Here is a 19963-nt window from a genome sequence, read left to right on the forward strand (position 1 = left end):
TCTCATCGTAGAGGACATGCCGACGCCGTCCAAGTCGTCAACCGAGAAGTTTAAGAATTTGTTCCAGACATTGTACTGGGCCGCCCGAGACACGACCGAAAACTTCTTCTTGAGGTACGAGAGCATTTCAATGGCGGTCTTCATCTGTTGTAGATCTGACACTAGCGATTGATGCACCCCTTCGAGAACGACCATCCGCGCAATCTTTTCGAAAATGACATTGTCGATCGGTTTGAAAAAGAAGTCCCCGCTCAACATATGCCTGTTTCCAACTTCTTGCAATTCATGAAGCCACTGCGCCATGTTGTTGCCGTTGGCTGCCAAGTGTTTGTCGTCGGTCCAGCGGTCGTTGATGAGCTTGGCCGTCTGACTGACCAGCTTAGCTTGCTCGAGCTGAAGTTTGGCGGCCAGAAAATCTTGCTGCGCTCAATTCAGATCGCCTCCTAGCCCTGCAATCGCTTGATTGTTCGTTCCAGCTGGCTGGACTTGGTTGATGTGAGGAGGTACGTTCCTCGGTTGATTGATTGCCGGGCCAGTTGTCGGAGGCACAATGGGCGGCCGAGGTCCAGATGTCGACGCTCGGATGGTGTCGTCGGCTCCCCTGTTCCCGGCCGTAGATCCTGTAACCAAGTCGAACAAATTACTCATCCGCAGTCCGCCGTCCGGTACAAAATCGTCCAGTCCATTGTCGGAAGTCGAGTTTTGTCGAGACATTTTTGTAGATCAAAAAAGAAGGTAAAGAAGGAAAAAATCTGGGATCGTAAGGCGAGGGACGAAGAAATGGATTACTCACCGCAACGCTACAGGATGCCCACAGTATAAGAGAGGAAGAGAAAAGAGGGAGTAGAACAGCGACTCCAAGCTTTCCCTTTTCTGCACAGGTAAATGGGGCCACCACACCTTAATAAGCAGGATGGCTAGTCCGCTTAGCTTAATTAGGTAGGCTTTTTGTCACTGCTCAGAGAGGAAGAAGGGAAAAATCGGATCTACTTATCCCGGAGCACCCCACAGCGTTACGGCAAAGTAACGCAGATCTTCCCGATGACGGTCGATTACGCCCTAGACTGGACTACCGGTCGAGAAAATAAAACCGTCGGGTCGAATCGCCGGCTTATGAGGTGAGGAGGTAGATAGATTGTTTGGTCGAGATTCGTGTGCCTTGTAGTCGAGATTAGAGGCTCATAACCTATTCAGGGTATGGCTAACTAAGTCTGTGTATTCCACGTAGTATCTCTCCTCAACCCGGGATTGTCCCGGGATGAGGAGTACTGGTCGTGCTGCGGCGAGTCCGGGAGATGCGTGTGACATCTATGTCACAACAGGATCCACAAACATCAAGCGGAGATCCGCCGAAATCCGCCAGGCATGATCTTCGGACCGCAAATATCTGCCCTGATGCGCATACCTCCTCCGGATAGCCCGAGTGCCTACCGGATATCCCGCACGGGATATCTGGTCACGGGTTGATCTATCCAACCAAGCAAGCCCCTAGAAGAACAAGAACACATAGGAGCACCCATCGACACGAGATCATGCCGGCCAATCCACATTATGACTTCCTGGTGGGTACACAGCCGTCCGCCACTCCATCTCGAGCTTTACTTCTAGAGGTCCAGCTCAATCAGTCGGTCGAATGAGACCAGAAATCACTAACCGAAACCCATCTTATTCCTACCTCTGTAATCCGCCGGCCATTCGAAACGTGTCTTGCAGATCAAGCTATTGCTCATTGGTGATTCGGGTCAGTCTGCAGCCCCCTCCGGATATCGCAGATGTTACGGACTTTCTCATGCTCCCTTATACGCAGGTTGATGTCTGTCTGTTTTGTATGTGTAGGCGTTGGAAAGTCTTGCTTACTTTTGAGGTTCTGCGACGATGCTTACACGCCCAGCTTTATTACCACAATTGGAATTGGTGTGTTGGTCCTTTCCTCTTTCCTCGCCTGAAAGTCATCGCTTGTCCTATGATACTCTCGGATGAAATCAACTGAATGAATATCCTTCGTTGCGAAAAATTTGTTGTAGATTTCAAGATCCGGACGATTGAACTAGATGGGAAGAGAATAAAGTTACAAATAGTTGGGCCTGTTCACGATTATTCATTCCTCTCGTAGCAGTTTGACTGAAGCCTTGCAAAAATAAAACCTTGACAGTGGGATACTGCTGGACAAGAAAGGTTCAGGACGATTACTACGGCTTATTATCGGGGAGCGATGGGGATATTACTCGTGTACGATGTCACAGACGAGAAATCTTTCGAAAGTGTGTTCCTATATTTTCTCCTCCTCTTACAATCACATCAGCTCTCACTACAAACGCCATCCTCGATCTTGTGCCGACTTTTCTATTTACACATATGAAGATATTCGGAACTGGCATTCAAACATCGATCAACATGCTTCCGAGGGAGTCAACAAAATCTTGATCGGAAACAAATCAGATTCAGTAGACAAAAAGGTTATTCGTTTGTTTTCTTACACTCCAAATCTGCGAGACTTCTTCAAGAAGACCCACGTGAGACTGATCTTGATACCTTGTCTACGTATTGTTAGATCATTCAAGAAAATCAAGGACGGGAATTGGCAGCTGAATTGGGGATTTCGTTTATGGAAACATCCGCGAAAGCCAACACGAACGTCGAAGAAGCCTTTTTCTCACTTGCCCGGTAGGTCCCCACAAAAATGCCAGGCTTCCTGTATTTCTGGAGTGTTATTAACCTAGCGTCTAAAACAAAACAAAAAACCGAATCCCACACCGCTCGAAAATAAACAGTGATATTAAGACGCGGTTGATCGATAATACCGATGAGGGCACAGGCGGTGGATCGGGGTCTTCTCAAGCAGGCCCAAATGGCTCGATTTCAGTCGCTCAACCTGGCTTTCAAAACTCGAAAGGATGCTGCTGACTCTTCTTCTTTGTAATTGCATATGCCATATCTCTTTTCACTTTGCCCCCATCCGTTTAATTTTTTTCTTCCCCAGTATTACTCCGTATATTAGGTTTCCCTTTTTGTCGATTTGGTTGTAATTCGATCGATGGTGGTTTCACATTTCTTTCCACTTCTCTTCCTCCTTCTATCTCTCTCATCAAATTCGTACACAAAAGAACCAGTAAAAAAGCTGATTATCGAAGACAAGAGGGAATTCAAGGCTGGATATGATACATAGAAAGATAAAATGTTTTTGAATCAACACATCTTCTTCCTCTTCACATATCTCTGTGTAGTTGTTCTCTTGTTTTGTGTTTCTACTCCTGCTTTTTATCATGTTGTGTAAGGGTGATTAACTCTTGTGTGTCCTGTTCACTATCAATATATCATGTCCATGCATTTGCAGACAAAATTGACCGAAAAATAACTGTTTTCATCTCCACATAGATGTAGTCCATGTAAACAAAAAAAGAAAGGCCATGTGTTCCATCATCGTTGTCCAACATCCCGCTCTCAAGCTCCTATGATAGGAAAGTCCATTATGTATTGAGTTGGCGGAGCATACTTTTGCGCTGAAAATGAATGTGGCACAGAAGGGGTATTGGCAGTTGATGCCTAAATTCATGAAAATCGTGATTGAATATTGGCTGGGGTCCCAGCTCACATCATCTTTGACCTTGTGTTTTATGAAGCCAGGTTAGATAGCGTCATGAATTGAGCATGATGAAGTCAAGCGAAAGCTTGCTGAAACCTCAACGATTGCGGTGAAAAGTTTGATCACCTGTCAACTAAACATGTTGATGACGCAACAAACGGGGTCTTCTGCAGCCAATCATAAACAGCAGTCAGCACCTTATCTTGTATGTCGGCGAAGTGCCTCTGTTGGTGGACGGGGGACGCCGCTCCTCGGAGCGGCCCTGCGGGACGGCCCCCCTGCTCGGGTCTGCATGCTGATCAGTTCGGGCTCTGCATGACGTCAGAGGGCGTAGCTTGCCGTCCGGCCAGAGTCGCTGGGCGGCTGGGGCCGGCGGTGTTGTGGCGGGTTGAAGAATTGGATCTGGGTTTGAGCGGCGAAGTCTGGACCGCCATACATCCCCGCCGAGGCCTGGAGCCAAACAAGAGCAGGCGGACAGGCAGGCAGCTGACTGGGAGGGCGGAGGGAGACGTCGGAGATTCGGGGAATCGAATTGAATACCCAAAAGGGTGGGAGAGCCAAACAAGACCCGGCTGGAGGCTGGCCCAATAAAAGCCACCTTCCTACACTTCACACACCATCGCATTTGCATGTAGCCACTCGGATCCACCGGAAACCACCAAAAGCGGAAACGGGCCCACCACTCCATCCTCGCCTTCGCCAGTCCACAAGCTAGACTCAAGTCACACCCTCCCCCTCACCAGTCGACGAGATGATGGGCGTTTTCTCAGCCGTTGCGGCCAGGGCTGGAATCAAGGACCCAACCACCCAACCAAACGATCGTAAGTCTCTACCTCTGATTCCATTCGCGCAATCTCTCTTCCTACATATCCTGATAAGCCTCTCAACCCTACATACATATACTGACAATTATCTCACCCACCCTCCACCCCAAACACCAACTGGTCACCCACATGCCCCGTCTCCGTCAGCAGGAACCCAGGAAGAAAATGAAGAGGTCAGCATATGATGTCACCAATTTTCCCATATACAGACTGACCGTGTTTTCTGTTCTTGTAGGCCAGCGACGAAGAGGTTTTAGACGAGGAGCCAAAACACATGCTCCTGGCATTGATCTCACAGCTCAGAGTCGGAATGGACCTTCACAAAGTCACCCTTCCCACGTAAGAACGCCCTTCTCGCCCAAAATTCAATGAAAGCAAACTAATAATCATAATGATGGTACTTCAAACCTGGATGCTGACGGACGCAAATTCTGTTGGGTCCTTTTTTCTAGGTTTGTATTGGAGCCCAGAAGCATGCTCGAACGGATTACAGATTTCTTAAGTCATCCTGATCTCATCTTCGGGTATGTCCGGGCTCTTTTGCCTCCCCAGATCAGATCGACCCATCACCTCTCCACATTTCGCTCGTAACAAACAGTGTCAGTCAGCAAGAAGATCCCACCGAAAGATTCATCCAGGTCTTGCGCTACTATCTCGCTGGATGGCACATCAAACCCAAAGGCGTCAAAAAACCGTACGAGCAGTCATTCATGATTTTTAGTCTGCCCGGGTTAAACTGATCATTAACATCAACCATCATTATTTTTGTTTGCCTTTTGTAAAACAAAAAGATATAATCCGATCCTAGGAGAATTTTTTAGATGTAGATATGAATACCCAGACGGAAGTCAAGGTTTTTACATCGCAGAACAAGTCTCCCATCACCCCCCAATCTCAGCATTCTATTACGTCTCTCCGACCAATCAAATCGAAATTTGGGGGGATTTACGACCCAAAAGTAAATTCCTCGGGAACAGCGCGGCGACGATCATGGAGGGCGTCAGTCACCTAAGGTTTGTCGACCGGGAGGAAGACGGACATTACCAAATCACGATGCCCAACATGTTTGTCTCATCATCCCACCCTTTTCTGTCTTTGCTTTCATTCGCCAGTGCATTGATGATCGATTTGGGAAACACCATACAGGTATGCACGCGGGATTTTGTTTGGGAAGATGATCTTGGAACTAGGAGACGAGTCGCGTGTTCAAACCGCGGCTAATGACATTTATTGCGATGTGGAGTTCAAGACCAAAGGTTTTTTCGGCGGAGATTATAATGCGATCGGGGGCCGAGTTCGAGATCAGACTGGGATAGTTGGTGAGATCTCTGGCAAGTGGAATGAGGTGATGGAGCTGAAGAGGACCAAGGTACGAATAAAATTAGCATATTTCGACGATCTTTTTCTTTGTGCGTGTCATGATGGGTTGACGTTGATTGATAGGGCAAGACAGAAACAATCTTTGATGCCTCGAAAGCAACAGTAACTCAAAAGATCGTCCAGCCCGAGCAAGATCAGGACTGGAACGAGTCCCGAAGACTCTGGTCGAAAGTCACCCGGGCGATCAAGAAGAAGGACCTTGATGCGGCTACCCTGGCGAAGACCGCTATCGAAGACTTTCAGAGAGACCGCGCCCGGCTGCGCGAGGAAAAGGAAGAGAAATGGGAACCGGTGTTTTTTGAGTTGAGAGATGAAGACGAATGGAAACCGAAATTCACGTGAGTGTTTACCCATACACTCACTCACTTCCGCGCCAGAAATCCAGGGATGGATATGGATGGGGCCCTAGAGAAGTGTAGCTCGTTGGGAGATGAAAATGCTGATTGGATCTCCAAAACAACCCCGATACAGATTGCCTGAAGACAAGCAAGAAAGAATCAAAGCGGTCGAGAAGTTTATCTTCGACTACCATTCGACACCGCCACCAGACAACCCGACCGACCAAGCCTCCTCAGCCCCGCCCCCCACATCCCCCACCCAGACACATTGCCCCAAGCCCGATCGACGCAGCTCTACAACCGCCAGCTCCCCTCCTCCGGCTGCCGCTAAAAATCTGGACCAGTCTGCGTCCGGTTGATCTCCTCTCACACCCCATCATCACTTCCTTTTTCTTTGTGTCTTCCTCTTCTTCTTTGTCCTTTCAAGAAATATATGCATTTACATATATATACATATATATATATATATACACATATATATAGAAACGTTATAGGGGAACATCTTTCTTTTTCATCTAAGATTCGAGGCGCATTCTAAATCAGTTGGTTGTGCGTGTATGTTGACAATTGTACCATTCTCTTTTGTTTGATCCTGATCTTCTCTTACTTCCATAACAAAAACAATTAACGCTGTTTTTTTTTAATGACTGCTTACTTCCTACACTCGTCGTCTTCTGGTCACCTGATGTTGTTATGATTAGTTCGCGTTCTTCGTTTACACCCCATGATGTCGTCACCCCCCTCAAAAAAAAAACACCCCATCCCGCTAAATGACTCATGGTCCAAGCATCGGCAAGCTCAGCAAGTGTGGAGTAGAAAAAACACATGTCCAGGCCAATTCTGAAAAGCTGCCCGGATACCAGGTAAGCCTCCACTGTGGTGGACGGCCCCGCTGCTCGCTCCCGCTTGAGAATGCGCGGCAGGGGCGGACGGACGGCGCCCGACTCGGTAACACGTGCGCGGCAGATGCCACTCCCGCGGGGCAGCGCCAAAAACACCCAACCTTTGCGCCCTTGTATTCTTCCAATGAAGAACAAACAATGAACAAGCATGGCTCTGGAGCGGTTTCCTTGAGTTTCCTTGACTTCCCATCCAAATATCTACATATGTACTTGGGTTTCTTCGCTTCGATCGACCTATGTATACATAGCCACAATGATCATGGCGCCTGGATGAATTCAGACACGATGTGTGGCTGAAGAATAATTTACTGTATGTGCACAGGACCAGACAGGATCACGTGTGCATGAAGAATTCGAGGTGGATATAAGACAAATGATGACCAGTCCTCTTCACTCGCCACATCCTCTCAGAAAAGTTCATCCACACCATCAATCGAGTCACAAATTCATTCAACCAACTATGCGAAACTCCAGCTTATTTTTCCTCATCGCGCTGCTATACATCCAAAGTGAAGTTGCCCATGCTTTGGGCATAAACCGGAAATTCCTCTGCAACAGACCCTCCAAACCAAACGCCAAGGGCGTCTGTATGGCGAGGATCAATAAAAATGACCTTATAAAATACAGCGATCCAAAGTTTTTGCGTAATAGTGATTGGATTGGTAAGTGTTCCGCACCCCCTTTCGCCTTCAGAGCAACAGCTAAGCTGACAATGCCTCCGTTTTAATCTAGCTTATTCTGCCAAACCTAGCGCCCGAGGCTACACCTGTCAAGGAGTGAAGTTTGGCAGCCCTTTTGGGCAGGCACTATTTTGTTGCAACCTCAAAATTCCCCCACTTAACGTGCGTTTTGGACTTGGACCGCTTGCTGCGAGTGATCACAATCACTGATGAACTTTTGACTCTGCACAGTACGTGGCCTTTACCGATCAAGAGGTTACTCAAAATTGCTATCCTGCCTGACTCAAAAGCGTGGCTGGATTTACCATCTACATAGCATGCCATGTGTAACCATTTGCTACTAGCATACACGAGCAACGTATTGAAGATTACAATTTGATAGATGCATAAGACATTGAAAAACTTCAGAAATATATTATTTAAGCAATGATTATGTTTGACGCGGAGCAAGGTCTACTAGCCAGACACCATAAATTTACGGACTTATTTTGCGCACTTTCTAGTGCGCACAGTTCCAAACACTTTGTGCACTGCGGTGAAGGAAGCAACTTTTTCAAGATTGTTTTTTACAAATCAATTAGACAGGTATTTTATTGTCCTCTGAACTTTTTGTGAGTTGTTTGAAGCTTTCATGTATGCTTAAAAAACCCATTAAGAAGCAAAAGAAGTACAGTCAGTTGGGGACCTGGAATTCACATTCCCACATGCCAAAAAATGTAATAAATTTAGATGATCATGATAGATATATATCTAACTGTTTCAGTTTTGGCCACTTTTTGCAAGAATAACACTTTGAAAAATTAGGAAATTTTACCACCTACTGGCACACTGGCAGATTTCATGTGTGACTTCCTGTTTTTTGAAAGTGTTATTCTTAAGCAAAAAAAAACTCTGAAGGGGCTGCATATATACACATTAAATTATTTAGAGATTTTGGAATTCAGGAACTTGAATTCCAGGTGAACAGGTCCACAAATGACTGTGCTGGCTTTGCTTCTTCATGGGTTGTTTTAGCATACAAGAAAGCTTCAAAAAACTCCCATAAATTTCAGAGAGGAAAACAAAATACCTGTCTATTAGGGGGTATCAAATATGACCAAATACACCATTATGTAATTGGCAGGTTTGAAAAAACCCACCATTTGTATAACATGTTTTTCCTTCATTTACCCCATTTCATTGTTCATGATCCATTGGTGATGAATTTGATTTTTGGCTAATTGACTGGTTTCTAATTTATTGATCTGTAAAAAAAATCTTGAAAAAGTTTCTTCCTTCACCTGCAGTGTGCAAAGTGTTTGGAACTGTGCACACTGCACAGTGAGTGAAGAGTTTCTTGCAGTGCACAAACTGAGTCTGTAAAGTTATATAATGACTAGGGAACTTGCGGCTGCGCCGCAGAAAATTAACTCATCATGTCTGCCGCAAAAGATGAAACTGGCACAGAATAATAAACAAACAGTTCTTGTTACTTTCTTATTTTGGTGTAATGAAAATTGTAACAAAAGAGGAAATTCAGCATTCTTGGTCAAACCACTGAGTTGGGACAAATTAATCATGGAGCAACCCCAAGTTCACAGGTGGACATGTAAAGTTGAAAAAAAGAATGCATTTTCAAACCATAAACATCACTCCCCCCGTCTCCACCAAAAACTTTGACCCCCCAGGGGTTGCACATGATAAATAAGCCCATTTATCACGTATAACACGGCAGCCAAACAGGGCCTATAATATAGCAAAAAAAAAACCTGTCCTGGTGGATGACCTGAAAATAAAAAGAAAATTATGTCTTGGCAGATTCATCTGGAATTATGTTTGATTGTGTTTCAATGAATTTGCTATTGACAAACATAATTTGTTGAAATACCATGGAGGAGGAAATATCTTAATTAACTCAGATAAATACAGCTGAAGGATATGTTGGTGAAATTTAGTGGTTAAGAAAAGCCTTGTGAGTTTTTTTGCAGATACTGTTATTTTGCTACTTTACACAATGTATCTATGGGGACTCTACTTGGAACCCTGGGGGAGTATATGTATTGCAATGGGGCATCAAATGAACAGCAAGAAAATCCTGTTGTGAGAGATACTGAATCGGGGTGGCTGGGTCTCATCTTCTCTGATTTAGGCAAGATGGAATATGGAGGGGTGGACAGAAATCCCACTGCGGGATCGACGAGGAGGCCTTTATACGTCAAGTGTACTAACCACTGTACTAAGGACGCTTGGATATGAATGGCTGCAGGTGGGTGAAAGAACATCCACTGGTGTCACATGAAGATCCCTAATTGAGGGGAAGACCCGTAAATGACAGGTCATGAATGAGTGACACCAGCAGGTATGATAAAGCTAAGAGTAGCAGAACCACAACCTGACAGCCCCCCGTGCTATGAAAGGGGTTTATCATACCAAGACTCCATAATATCCTAGGTATCACGCGGTAGCGCTGGGCTCATAACCTGTGAAACTCCATAAAATATTATGTGTCCTATGGGAGTTGAACCCATGTCTCTTATATCCATGTCAAGTGTACTAACCACTGTACTAAGGACGCTTGGATATGAATGGCTGCAGGTGGGTGAAAGAACATCCACTGGTGTCACATGAAGATCCCTAATTGAGGGGAAGACCCGTAAATGACAGGTCATGAATGAGTGACACCAGCAGGTATGATAAAGCTAAGAGTAGCAGAACCACAACCTGACAGTAATTGAGGAGAAGGGGACTTTTGAGGTGAGTTGGGTCTTGCAAGCCAAGGATACGGATGTTCAGATGGTCCTGCGTTGGGATGGACGGATGGCTTGGAAGGGGGTCCGCGCTGCCCTCCTCGCCCCACTCCTCTCGCTCCAGCAGAAGCTTCAGGTAGGCCTCAAGGGCGCCATTGAGAGTTGGTTCCTCAGCCGCGCCAACCAGTCCATGATGAAAATTGATGGCCTTGTCTGGGGATGTAGTACCTGCCTGGTCGCCAGCCAAACCCCCATCTTCGCCAAGAGCTACGTCAAGCTCGTCTCGAAAACCGGAGAGTACCAGAAGCAATTCAATAGAGAAAAAAACGAAATCAGCCAATAGATTCAAGGTTAGTTTTGTCAAGGGACCAGCGGAACCTGTGCAGGCGATTGAAATTCAAGATTCTTGAGGTTCTTCTACGGTGACGGCGAGGCAACTGCTTGAGGAACGCCGTGAGCTTAAGTAAGGCAACGGTTGGTAGGTCGGTTCTTCTGTTAACGCTGGCGAGCTGGAAAAAGAACATATGTGGTCAAACGTGTTCTCTTCTGACAATGAGGAAGTCTTGGAAGTCCATGACCCGCACAAATTTTGTGAAGCCGTCCAGGAGCTTCTTGGTATTGGCCTCCTGGGAATTCATCTGGAGTAAGATTGGCCTGTTGGCTTCGACGAGTCGGTTGAGGAGAGGGCTTTTGTACATCAAACTGTGGGTTGCAAGATCAGTGGAAGTGATGTAGATGGAAGTACTCTGGAAGAAATGTGACCAAAGAAAGCCCATACCAAATTGTTTGTGTGAGCTGGATGCCCGACCAACAAGTTGTAAATTTGAAGAGATCCAAAAATGACAGAATGCTAATCCATTGAATACACCAATCAATGCGAGACATTTCCGATCAAGTGAGCTTGTATTCTCTTGTATGTTGAGAACATTTGGGTGACAATCAATTTGCAGTTACACAGGGGGTTGACTTTTGCGGACTGGATATTTGCAGCGGTGGTGTTTGTTTCTCACTGGAAATGGGAGTTGGTTGATGAGCGCATCCGGATGGAACTCGCGTACCAAGCAATAGCGGCCAGTCTCATCAGGCGGGGAAACACAAAAAATTTACAAATTCTATTGGCCACTTTGTGTGAGCCAAATTTGGGATCAGCTGGCATATGTACGCGCCAAGGATGGAAGTTGAACATAATCAGGAATTGACTATGCATCTCACGCAAACAGGGAATTACTGGATTAAGGAAACAGAGCAGCGGACACAGCATTCATGGAAAGTGCATTTGGAACCTTGCTCAGTTGAAATTGGTAACTGATAGACATTTGAATTTCTGTTGTGAGCCGCATTTGGATACTATTTATCAATCCAAGGTTGGAACAGCTGGCTGGGTTGGACAAAAGCTTTTCTCCGCCCTCAGGGGCGACAGTTTGGGCACAACAAATATAAAAGGGGGCTGATGTTGGAGATGTGTACCGGTAAGGCCGCTGGGAGGTATTGACTGGCTCTGCCATGATTGTCGTCCTCCCAGGCAGTGCCTTGCATTAAAGATCATCAATTCCGCCAACCACTCCTTTCTTCGCGCACCACTCACAGACCCTACAGGGGGGAAGTGCTGCGCGAAAAAAGGAGTTGTCGACGTAATTAATGATTTTTAATGATATTTATAATTATTTCACACTGGGTTGTGCTGTGTAGCCAGCTGACATCTTTGGCCTGAGATACTTGGAGGCATACAAAAAGGGTACGCAGAGGGGTGCTAAGGTCCATAGACAGGCGGTCCAACTGGGATAAGGGTCCGAGCAGCTGAACAAAAACCTAGTGAGAGGGTGGTTAAAGATTCTCCAGGGGATTCCTTTCCCCCACTACTGCTCTTGTTTTTGCTCCCAGATTTGTGCAGTCTCCCTTTTTCTCATTCCAGAATCCAGTACAGCCTTCTTGAAGAAGAAAAGATTTTTTATTCAAATTTATGAAGGATCAATTTAGAAGGAATGCAATTCAAAGGATAGAATTCCTTTGTTTAGAAGATACACTAAGTGAGATGTCTTGATTTATCTTTTCTTTATTTCACGCAAGAGCTCAGACTCTCATTAGAAAATTCTTCCCCTGAGATTTGGGTGTTTGCGCTCAAACTATTTGTTGGAGACCCAAACCCTCCCTTGCAAGAGGATTATTCCAGGTGAGTAGTACTATTGTACACTCACTGTATCAAAATGAATATTCATATTCATTTTGTGTAAAATTTGTGACAGGTACTCTGCACAAACCAGATCACAAGAAGCTATGTGCTCATGTGAATTGACATGAAAATCTAATCAAATTCAATCATCAGTCTAGAGAAAGAAAAGAAATTTTGGCAATTTGCTCTGTACACAAAACTATGCAAGTTGAGTTGCCAAAATTCATGGCAAGTCTTCATGTAATTAAAACAGGCCACATGCATGAAAATTGGTAACTCAACATGTATGTGTTTTTTGTGCAGAGCAGCTTGCCAAAATGCATGCAATTGGTTGCTTGCACTCAACTTTGAAAGATCCTTAGAACATCTCCACCGCGGGCCCTATATGGCTTGAAATTAATAGGGACCCAAAAAAAGATATAGAAGCCACACAGATTCTCTTTCTCCACCCCACAGGCTATATCACTGCAGAAGGGGTTGCATTGGTTGCAACCCCCTGCGGTGAGGCCAACCAGGGGCAGCTGATATAATATTGGTCTGGGAGACCAATCTTATATTGGTGGGGCCCACTGTTGCATTACAACAAAGGGAAAATGTATTGGTAGGCCCCACCAATATCTTATTGATCTGGGAGACGGATCTTACATCAGCCGCCCCAGCCAACCTTATTGTGGGGTTTTGCCCCTGGCAGTGTATTGAGTGGTGAAAGTTTTCTGATTGAGGTTGGGGTGTGTGTGAAACTTTGCAAAACCTTCCAACGTGGGTAGGCTTTGCATGGGATAGGGAAAAATTGAAAAGGGCTAGGGCAAGAGATGTCAATCAGAACCTGGGTACCCTCCATGTGTGCGGGTACCACCTGCTTTTTTTTTGCTAAAAATGGACACTAGTATCCATACTTGGCACCTGTGGCCGCGGTACCCGGGTCTTTTTGGCGAGTACCAGCAGTACTTTTAGTTGTTTTTTGTAGGTATGTACCAACTCATCAAGGCCCAAGAGGGATCCCTCTCAGAGAGCAGGTACATACACTAGCTCCCAGAGATGGATTACTCTTGGCAGCCACAAGCAGGTATACATCATCCCTCTCAGCAAGCAGGTACAGCCAAACTCAAAAAGCTTGCAGTCAGGTAGGCCCAAATTTTGCACCTCTGATTTCAGCCTCAAAGCCTGTACAGCCCCTGTTACACTGTATGACAGGATTCATACAGTAGAATTAATTTCCTAGCCAAATTAGCTGGGAATTGTAAGTGAAAAGCTGAATTGCTCTGCTGATTTGAGATTTTTGAGTTGCTGAAAAATTCCAAATGTGAACCCCACTAGTAATACAATCAGAGGAAAATTGCTACTTTCTTTTTTTTTAACTTGGGGGCCTCAAGGATTGCACCATCCAAATCATGGTGCAATTTTACACCCAATTGGACCCTTTGCCGCATGCCCCTGCCCTTCCCTGTTGCCAACATGGCACCTTCATTGATCCATAAACCAACAGATTACTCACTGTAAGCACAATTCAGCTAGGCAGATCCTGCTTTGAATAAGTTGCAATGAAACAGAAGCTGAAATTTTAATTTTGATCCAGTACAATCTGATTGGGATTCTCAGACTTGATCTTGAAAAATGGCAGAAGCTCACCTCAGAAATTTTTGCCAATCCACACAAAGCAACTCCATGAGTGCACAAAAAGCAAATTCTATCTACTTCCCAAATTCCAATTACCCTTGCCAAAGCATGACATCCCTATCCAAAATCAAATCAGAAGGGGGATCACAAATTTCAAACTTTGACTGTATGTACACACTAAACAGATCATATACCAACCTCCCTACTAATCAAAAAATACTCCATTGTCATCAGCAACAACTCATAACATGATGAAAATCATTTGCAGACAATTGAATACTAGATCCTCAATGTTATACCCAATCAGTGGCTCCATTCCGCTCCATTATCTTGGTTTGGTTTTCTTTGGCTTGTCTTCTCAAACTGTTACCTTGAATTTCTAAATAAATTCAAGAGTCATGTGGGAATGAAAATGACAGCAACATGAAAAAATTAAAACAGATAAAGAGAGATTTTCAGCCTCAAGGGTGCTGAGGTACACCACTGGGTCACTCAAGTGTTGTCCTAATGTTTTTTGGCAATGTTTTTCCACCAAAAATTTTTGGAGTGAGATTGCACGCCTAGGTGAATGGTATCTTTCTCATAAATTGAGAAAGATGCTGGGATCTCTGCAATCAGCTGCGGAATCTGGTAATGAAGGCAAACCATTTTCCGCAGTCAGAATCAGTGCCGCGGGATTGTAAAACTGAAATCATATTTTGATGCAAACAGATCCAATCCATGTGAGCAGCAAGATTAGGCTCAAGAAAAATCCTGGCTCTTGATCTCTATCCAAAAGAATTACTACTAGCGCCAAAGGTAAGCGGTTTATTTAGAACTCAAGGATAGATGACCAGATAGTTGATAATGTGCTATTCACATAAATTCTAGACACAGTCAAATAAGAGCAGACTAAACATGCCAAGTCCACTCAAAGAGTTGGACATACCGGTAATAGTGTTTGCGTTCAGAATAGGCAAAGTGAAACAGAAGGCTGAAGCACAAGCAAAGTTGAACTGCTGTAGATATTGTTGCAATACTTCTTCACCATTTAACTGTTGCTAAGCAAAACAGGATATAAAAAGGCAAAGGCCTTTTTCAGCCTTAGAGTCAACACAGCTGACCTAAAAGCTGCCTTTTCTACCTTTTTACATATGAATTAATTCATATCTTTTTCATCTTAAGAGATAACTTTGTTTTGAATTCATATTCTGTCTCCCCATGCAATTTTAACCCTAGTTACAACTTACCACTTCTTTGTAACTCTACTCCTTCCCTGAGTTCTTGATTTATGGCACGCATGCGCAGTTGTGACGTGGCAGCGCTACCAGGCGCGCCAACCACTTGTACATATGTAATTATGTAAGAAAACTCTGAAAATTTTCAAAGTCAGGATCCCCCACTGCCTGAGGAGGGTCTACAGACTTCAGCACACCAGAACCATACCCCAGAGACACCCAGGATCACTAACCAGAGGCCACTTCACTCCCAGTATCACCACAGGATATTGACAGTAAGTACCCTCTTCTACTGACCTTGTTTATCTCAGAGGAAACTCTGTTGCTCTTGACTGCTCTCTCCCTGCTTCTGTTTCGCTCTTCTGCTACAAAAGATCCACAGGTTATCTCTTGTTAAGACCTTTAAAACCAGAGCAGAGTAGTCAACCTACTTCTGAATCCCACCACCGTTTCCTTGGTGTGAGTGGAGACTGTTGCATCTCTAGCACAGTTGGCAGCCTACTTTTCCAGGTAGAGCTTGGCCCATATTAAATCATAATTCAAACAGATCAAGTTTCTCTCTTCTCAGTTTCTCTCTTCTATTTCTATTCTCTCCACTGCTTGTATTTCTTTATCCCAAGGAATTCAATCAGTGTCCCCCTTTTTCTTGTGTCCTACTGTCACATAAGAGACTCAGGCTCACAGCCTTATCTGAGTAAGAAATTCTATCATTTATAGCAGAGAGATGAGAGCAAAGACTTAAGCTAAACTTATCTCATTCAAACAGATCATCTCAATCCAAAGAACCAACTGTGTTTCTTTTCTTTCTTACGTTTAGATTTCAATCTTCATTTCATCAGTAGAGAGTGGCAATGTTTCTGCTCTTAGGTAAAGAGATTTCATTGTTACATCTTTAAAATATCTTTGTAACTGCAGAATTATAATTACTAAAAGACTAACAAGAAATAATAATTATCTTAGTCCTGTGAATTCTTTCATTTGGCTGGGTGGCAAACATGGGAATCTTGTTTTCATTTCTTCCTCAAAAAGGAACAATCAATGCATTGGCTTGTCCAATGAGTTTCTAACAATCATCAAACCATGTTGTAATTCCAACAACAAAGTGGTACAGCCTGTTTTTGGGCACCCAAGCAAAAAATTTGGATGGATTCAAACATACAACTTCCTTCCAAGCACCATTGTTGCTGAACTGTTTAACCATTAGATCAGGCCAAATTTACTGGGAGTGTCACAATTGGCAACAAATTAACCCAAATTTGGACCCACTCATCCAAATTCAACAAAAGCGGACACACAATGTTGGGGAAATCTTTTTACAACCTGTCTCAAACAAGACCTCAAGGCGCGGCAGCGTTCCGTGGAGCAAGGTGGATTGGTTTTTCCAACATTATCCAATCAAGGATTTGTTGGAAAAAAAACACCAATCAAGTTTTTTGACCATCTGGTGTAGTTCCTCCACACTCCATAAAGCTATTACAACCTAGTAACCAAGGTGATTGGCTAGAATTGTTTGGGATATGATCCCTAAGAAGAACTCTAGCTGCGCACGGACTTTGCTCCGCTTTGGTAAGAAAATACTCTATTTGCTTAGAGTATCTAGCTGTTGCGTTGCTAAGATTGTTTGATTTAGCTGACAAAGAGTATCACCAATATCTTCCTGACCTGGTAATAGGAAGCTGAGCTTCTATTCTGTTTGGCGTAACCTCTGCGCTCCTGTCAGGAAACTGGTTAAACTTTGCTTGAAATCCTTTTGCTCATCATATAGCTGAAGTTATGCCAACAACGGTGGGCCGCTACGCTACACTACGCTACAGGGCCACTTAGCGTTAGCGTAGCGGCAAAAAGCGCCCGCCCATTTCGAGTAGCGTTAGCGCGCTGTTAGCGCCACTACGCTGCGCTAATTTTCAGCGGCGCTAACAGCGCGCCAATTGTTTGTTAGGGTTAGCGCGCCACTACAGTCACTACGCTACAGCGCTTTTAGCGGAAAAAAATGCCTTTTTTTCAGCTAAAAGCACCATGGCGCACCGTAGCGCGCGCTCTTTTGCGCCCTGCATGTGTAGCGTTAGCGCAATTGCGCGCATCTGCGCTAACGCTACGCTAACAGCTAAATTAGCTGCGCACCCTTTGCGCGTAGCGTTAGCGCAGAGAAGGTGCAATTCGCTAATGCTACGCTAAAATTTAGCAGAATTCCGCTATGCTACGCCACGCTAACGCTACGGTTAGCATAGCTGGCCCACTGTTGATACCAATAGCCAAACAAGTTGGACATTAGTCAACTTCCTTATTCTTTCACTATACTAATCATATTATCTTTTGAGTAGAAGTAAATTTCCTTTGACTATAGTTGCCCAACAAGTGTCATTACATGGTGTAACACCACAGGCTTCCCCAGAGTTCTTGAATTTCACCTGGCTGCAGTTGTACGGCTTTTGCTTGTGGTGATATGGACTACAGCACCAACAGGCAACAACAAATTCCTGAAACATGTGCAACATGAATTGTTAGAGAATCTAAGACTACAGTGGGCTGTTGTGGTACCTGGAACAAACCTTGGTGGCCAGCAAGGTGTTTTTGGCTTTCAAGTTCTAGTGGAGCTGCCAAATGCAGGACTTCTGGATGCCCATGTACATATGTAAATGGCTTGGTTTAGAGGGACCCACTAAACCTTGCTTATCAATATTCACAAGTGTCAGCCTTAGAGTCATCACAGCTGACCTAAAAGCTGCCTGTTCTACCTTTGTTACATATAAATTACTTTACATCTTTTTCATCTTAAGAGATAACCTTGTTTTGACTTCATATTCTGTTTCCTCATGCAATTTTAACCCTAGTTACAACTTATCAATTCATTGTAACTATACTCCTTCCCTGAGTTATTGAGTTGTGGCGCGCTTGCGCAGTTGTGACGTGTCAGCGCTACCAGGCGCGCCAAACCACATGTACATATGTAAATTACATAAGCAAACTGTGAAAATTTTCGTAGTCAGGATCCCCCTTGCCTGAGGCGGATCTACAGACTTCAGCACACCAGAACCACCACCCAGATAACCCCAGGATCACCACCAAAGAGCCTACTATACTCCCAGTACACCTACCGTCACAGGCGCCTAGGATATTGACAGTAAGTAACCTCTTTCACTGAACCTTGTTTATCTCAGAGGTACAACTCTGTGTCTTGCTTGATCTTCTCTTTCTGCTGGTTTTGCTTTCTTCTTGATCACAGGGCTGTCCCTCCAAATCTATAGGCCTTTGCCTCCATCTTGATCACAGGGCTGTCCCTTCTTATCATCAGGCCTTTGCCTCAAAATCTAGGTTCAGGGCTGTCCCTCAGGTTTCCCTTTAAGAACCTTGACTATCCAGAAGGAAGCTAAAAAATTGGGGCTGGATTGAACTCATCTAATCCAGATACCCTCCTGAGAGGAAGCTGTAGCACTTCTTAGCACAGATTAGCAGCACTCTTCTGAAGAGTAGCATTGCCAGTGGACGTGCATTCCCACTAGAATAACCTAGTACTCCTCTTCTTTCTTATCCTGCTTGATTTCTTTCTCTCTTTCTCTCTTTCTCTTATAGTTGTATTTTCTTTATCCCAAGAAATCCAACTATTGCCCCCCTTTTTCTTGTGTCCTGTTGTCACTATAGAGACTCAGGCTCACAACAAGCCAGTAAATTGTCTTTCCTCCAGATCAAGCATTTGAGCCCACGGGAAGGCCTCCAATGCCGCGCGACCAAAACTGCCCTTGGCTGCTCCTTTTGGCAGTTTTGGCTGCCTTTTGGCAGTTTTGTTTGTTTTTTGGCAGTTCTGGCTGCTTTTTGGCCCCGCTCTAGCATTGTCCACGCCAAAAGGCGAAAGTGGGCCTCGCCAGGGGGCTTGTCGGGTATTTCAGAGCCCCTCAGATGAACTTATACCTGTTTGATTGCGCCCTCCAACTTCCGCAGCACTCTGACTGCCCTGTAGCCCCCCTCCCCGGTTTCCCCCGCTGTGATCACCATCTTTGCTACCCCCAATCCAATCAACCTCTCTTCTGATCACCATTGGTTCGGGAATTGGATCACCCAGACTATGTCAACCCACCAGCAGCCAGCCAGACAGCTCAGCCACCTCAACGGTCAACCCAGCACAGCCAGCCTACCACAACCACCCCTGCACAGTGCACACCAGCAGCAGCCTCAGAGCATCTCCAATGGTCCCTGGATTGCGCAGACCCTGGGTTGGGGCCCTGGACCACATGTAACGGGGTATCCCAGGCTTTTTCCACAGTGGACTTGCCAGAAATCAAGACCCAACAAGAGGCTGGACCAACTTGTTGTCGGCAATACCACAACTTGCCCATCGAGCCTGACAGCTCTGTTTATGAAGCTTAGGGCAAAAACCCGTCAAAATAAGGGTTTTGGGCCCTAGCACTATAACTGTGCTGATATAAACACTGGTAATTTAAATTACCAAGCTTGTTACATGGCAAATATGGCCACTACAAGGGTTTTTACACTCTGTAACAGAGGAGGAATTAATTATGTAAGTAATAATA

At 44.9% G+C, this 19963-nt stretch overlaps 3 protein-coding genes across 3 annotated transcripts; all 3 read left to right on the plus strand.

Annotated features, from left to right (window-relative positions):
* Positions 1-1532: 1532 nt before the first annotated feature.
* PtA15_17A222 (uncharacterized protein) lies at positions 1533-2904 on the plus strand (the record flags this gene model as incomplete). The annotated part of the gene is made up of 8 exons (XM_053164316.1): positions 1533-1562; positions 1714-1741; positions 1837-1914; positions 2025-2077; positions 2153-2261; positions 2362-2456; positions 2552-2664; positions 2772-2904. The coding sequence occupies 8 exons, from the start codon at positions 1533-1535 to the stop codon at positions 2902-2904; spliced, it is 639 nt and encodes a 212-aa protein (XP_053028295.1).
* A 1430-nt stretch (positions 2905-4334) lies between these two features.
* On the plus strand, positions 4335-6484 carry PtA15_17A223 (uncharacterized protein; the record flags this gene model as incomplete). The annotated part of the gene is made up of 9 exons (XM_053164317.1): positions 4335-4404; positions 4555-4580; positions 4643-4746; positions 4860-4931; positions 5006-5101; positions 5199-5471; positions 5554-5776; positions 5851-6125; positions 6259-6484. 9 exons carry the CDS (start codon positions 4335-4337, stop codon positions 6482-6484), a joined length of 1365 nt encoding a protein of 454 aa, XP_053028296.1.
* Positions 6485-7487: 1003 nt separating this feature from the next.
* PtA15_17A224 (uncharacterized protein) lies at positions 7488-7989 on the plus strand (the record flags this gene model as incomplete). Its single annotated transcript, XM_053164318.1, has 3 exons — positions 7488-7689; positions 7760-7869; positions 7939-7989. 3 exons carry the CDS (start codon positions 7488-7490, stop codon positions 7987-7989), a joined length of 363 nt encoding a protein of 120 aa, XP_053028297.1.
* Between the last annotated feature and the right edge of the window lie 11974 nt (positions 7990-19963).

Source organism: Puccinia triticina, chromosome 17A (assembly GCF_026914185.1).
Source record: "Puccinia triticina chromosome 17A, complete sequence".
Classification (NCBI taxonomy): Eukaryota; Fungi; Basidiomycota; class Pucciniomycetes; order Pucciniales; family Pucciniaceae; genus Puccinia; species Puccinia triticina.